The 3,998-nt window shown below is 42.2% G+C and overlaps 1 protein-coding gene across 1 annotated transcript; it reads right to left on the bottom strand.

Annotated features, from left to right (window-relative positions):
• Positions 1–2,738: 2,738 nt before the first annotated feature.
• Positions 2,739–3,933, bottom strand: MRPL51 (mitochondrial ribosomal protein L51). Its single transcript, XM_082420411.1, has 3 exons — positions 3,680–3,933; positions 3,485–3,595; positions 2,739–3,055 (listed from the first exon to the last, which is right to left on the bottom strand). The coding sequence occupies exons 1-3, from the start codon at positions 3,786–3,788 to the stop codon at positions 2,859–2,861; spliced, it is 417 nt and encodes a 138-aa protein (XP_082276537.1). The 5' UTR covers positions 3,789–3,933; the 3' UTR covers positions 2,739–2,858.
• Positions 3,934–3,998: the final 65 nt, after the last annotated feature.

Raw genomic sequence — 3,998 nt, 5'->3', positions numbered from 1 at the left:
AATAAAGGAAATCTCAGCCACTCCAACTGAGGCACCAGACATGTGAGTGAAGACATCCTGGACATTCTTGCTTCAACCAAGCTCCCAGCTGAATGCAACCACATGGTTGACCCCTGCCAACACCAAATGGAGCATAACCGCCCTGCTGAGCCCAGATAACCCAGAGAATATGAGTTCATAATTTGTTGTTTTCAGTCACTAAGTTTGGGGATGGAATATTACATAACAATATATAATCGAAACTGATACTTTTAAAGGATTTGGATCAAATAAGAGACCTAATCACCCTAACTCCTTTACCTTCAAATCTCAATTTATATCTATAACTAATTCACTTTCTTTAGTTTGCAATACTTTTATTGAAAAGTTAATTTAAAAAACCTATTTCTGTTCATTTCTTCAGGTTTTTCTAATTCTTGGCAACTACACACAATCCAGAGGAGTGTCATTACCATCTACACTTGCCAAACTCTGTACTATTTTACATGCATAATTTCATTTATTCTTCACATAACCCTATGAGGAAAGTATTGTATTGTTCTTAATTGACAGGCTAAAAAAAACTAAGACTCATAGAAGTTACCTACTTTGTCTAGGGTCACATAAATAGAGTGGTATAGCTTGAGTTTAAACCCAGACCTGTCTGACTCCAAAGGCCATGTTTTTAATCAATAGTCTACACTATACCAGAGATTCTGATCAACCTAAAAAACCCTCCCAAGAAACACAAATAGCACTTTTAACCCACATAAAAGATTTCTTTAAAAGCAATACGTCAAATACTTTCCTTTTGCCCATTTCTTTTTTTTTTTTTTGCCATGCCTTGTGGCATGCGGGATCTCAGTTCCCCAACCAGGGATCGAAGCTGTGCCCCTTGCATTGGGAGCACAGAGTTGTAACCACTGGACCACCAGGGAATTCCCTCATATACTTTCCCTACTTCACTCTGCAAATATTTATTGAGAGCCTTACATAGACTAGGCTCTGTAGACACTGAATTTAACCCTAATCAATACACAATTCTAAAATTGTAGCAACATTTTTCTCCTCTCAGTTGAGTAATGTCAAACTTATTTAACTTGATTTATGGCCAAGCAAATTATTAAAAGATGAAAAAGCAGACAGTGTCATACTATGCTTCATTATAGCTAGACCTACCCAGCCGTCTCCCAACACATTCTATGTTCCCTCACCATGTACCACAGGTCACTCTTCTCTTCCCCACGTGAAATGTTCTACTTCTTTCTCTGCTTACTGAAATCCAACCTCTTCAATGAAGCCTCTTCTGATTAGGCCAAACGCATTCTCTTATCTAGGTTATTTATCACCCACATCAGTGGTTTCCAAACACAGCTAATTAAAATCACCTGGCTTTTAAAATTAGAACTACCTAAAATTAGAGGAGTTATACTTTGAAAAAGCAAAAGCAAAAGCCTGGAAACAATCTAAATGTCTATCAAAATGGAACTGGTTAAAACATTATGGTATATAACGTGAGGATATAAAACCATACCTGTTACATTAAGTGAAAATGTAACTTAATGTGCATGGAATCCTACTTTTTGTATAAAGAAGATAGATAGATAGATAATATAAGCTTGTACATGTACAGTATATATCCAGAAAGATTAAAAAGAATCTCATAAGAGTGGTTGCCTCAAGAAGCACAAAAAGCAAGCTGTGAGAAAACTTTTCATCTGATTACTCTTAATTTGTTTTGTTTGTTTTTTTTTGGCTGCGTTCAGTCTTTGTTGCCGCGCAGGCTTTCTCTAGTTATGGCAAGTGGGGGCTACTCTTTGTTGCAGTGCGCGGGCTTCTCGTTGCAGTGGCTTCCCTTGCTGTGGAGCACGGGCTCTAGGCACGTGGAATTCAATAGTTGTGGTCCGCGGGCTCTAGAGTGCAGGCTCAGTAGTTGTGGTGCACGGGCTTAGCTGCTCTGCAGCATGTGGGATCCTCCCGGACCAGGGCTCAAACCCGTGTCCCCTGCATTGGCAGGCGGATTCTTAACCACTGCGCCACCAGGGAAGTCCCTGATCACTCTTAATTTGAAATGTCTGTATATCCTATATGGATGTCTATATGTCCTATACTGATGGACACATTTTTTAAAAATTATTAAAAAAAAAAAAACCCACCCACATAGACCCACAAGACTCAGCTCAGCTCTACAGATCACAAATCTTTGGGGGCAGGGACTAGACTTTTTAAATTGTTAAACTACCCAGAGATTCTGATGATCAATCAGGCTTAGGAACCACTCAAGCAAACCACTCATATGGTACTTAATGCCTCATATTAAAGTGTACATGTGAGACTATAACTTTATACACATAACTAGAAAAGCATGGGGGGAGGATATATTACATTTTGGTTTTCCTACAGTTCTCAGCTCAGAAAAGGTACTCAATAAATATTTTTTGACAAGATTAGTACAGAAGTATAATTCCATTTTTCTATTATATTTCATTTCAGTGTGGAAGGGTTTTTAAAAATACATTTAACATGATGGCACTGTGGAGCAATTTAAAATTACCACTTTCAATACATGAAGGGCCAAACGTCAAAAGATGCCAACAATAATTTTTTAGTTTTTAAACACCATAGGTATGGCTAGACTGCAAAGGGCAAGTGGTGAAGTCCAAACCTAAGACTATAAGACTTAGGGATGAGTTCCACTTCCTAGTCGCATGAATGAGTAAAAGTAGCATCTAGAGGAAAATAAAGATGTGGATAACAGATTTCAAAGAAGTCCCATTTTATTCCTGAGAGCATACAAATCCCTTTCCTCATAAGGAAAAGCACTTTCCCTTTCTCTCGGGTGATAGATACACCTCTTCCACAGTTCCCAGTATTCTCTTCTACCGGTACTTTCCATGTCGGTTAAAGCATTTGTAGAGATAGCTGATGCGTTTGTTCAGGTTGTGCAGGTCATCAATGAACATCCGATTTCCAACCATTCTCTTCTTTCGGATACAACGCTGCAATTCATTCCCCTTCCAGCCTCGAAGCCATATGGGACCCTTGATCAGTTCTTTGGGGTGCTTTTCAAAGTTTCCTGTATAATGTGAGAGAAGGTATTAGTTCCAAGAGGAGAGAACCCAGCCTACACCAGCTAAGCCTTCAACACGGTTGCATCTCCCTGAGCAGCACCTAGAGACAAGACACATTACGCTACGGCATCAAGAGCACAGGCTCTGAAGCAAGACCACTTGGCGTTCAAATTCTGGCCCTGCCATTTACTAGCTTTGGAAAAACTACTTAACTTCCCTGTGCCTCAGGTTCCTCACCTGCAAAGTGAAAAGGTTATAAGGTTTAAATGTGTTAATGCATGCGGGGCACACAGAACAGTGCCGAACACAACGTAAATAGCCACGTGTTTGTTCTTACTATTGAAGAAGGTACCATTTCTACACAGGTGAAAAAAAGATAGTCATTACAGCATAACTGCCGTTCTGAAATTCTGCACTACGGAGTCGAGTCTTACCCAGGATCCCGATGTTGTCATATACCCCGAACATGGCCCTCTTCTCGTTCCAACGATCAACCACTTTGCGGGGCGGGAGGGTGACCCTTACATGGAACAATCGGGGAACACCTAGGGATGGGGAAGAAAAGGAATGAATCTGAGCCGCTTACTGAGAAGTAGTTCTCGGGGCGTCCTACTGCATCAGCCACTTACCCAGAGAGAAGCTTCTGCAGGCCAGCGGCACCTGGCCCCATAGGCTCCTACCTGCCACCCAAGAGAGGCTGCCTGCCACCCAAGAGAGGCTCCCTGCCATTGCTCTCATCTGTCCCCTACAACAGCCCACCTCACAAGCACAGGAGGGAGGGCCAGACGTGGCCTTCAAGGAGAGAACAAGAACCGCCCCCGCTGGGCTCACGAGGACACTACGTGCACGCAGCCATCTTGGGCTTTACCCAGGCAGCTCCGGGCGAGACCCAGCCTGGCCCCGCCTTCCCCAGCCACGAGCCCCGCCCTCCAGGTTCCGTTGCAGAGG

This window comes from Balaenoptera physalus, assembly GCF_965194825.1.
Source record: "Balaenoptera physalus genome assembly, chromosome: 13".
In the NCBI taxonomy this organism is placed as follows: domain Eukaryota; kingdom Metazoa; phylum Chordata; class Mammalia; order Artiodactyla; family Balaenopteridae; genus Balaenoptera; species Balaenoptera physalus.
This window is presented reverse-complemented; position numbering and strand designations above follow the sequence as displayed.

Coding starts and splice junctions, on each gene's coding strand:
- MRPL51 (XM_082420411.1), bottom strand. CDS start 3,788: ATGAGAGCAATGGCAGGGAGCCTCTCTTGGGTGGCAGGCAGCCTCTCT. Junction 3,596..3,679: donor CTGCAGAAGCTTCTCTCTGG/GTAAGTGGCTGA, acceptor CCCCATCCCTAG/GTGTTCCCCGATTGTTCCAT. Junction 3,056..3,484: donor TGACAACATCGGGATCCTGG/GTAAGACTCGAC, acceptor CACATTATACAG/GAAACTTTGAAAAGCACCCC.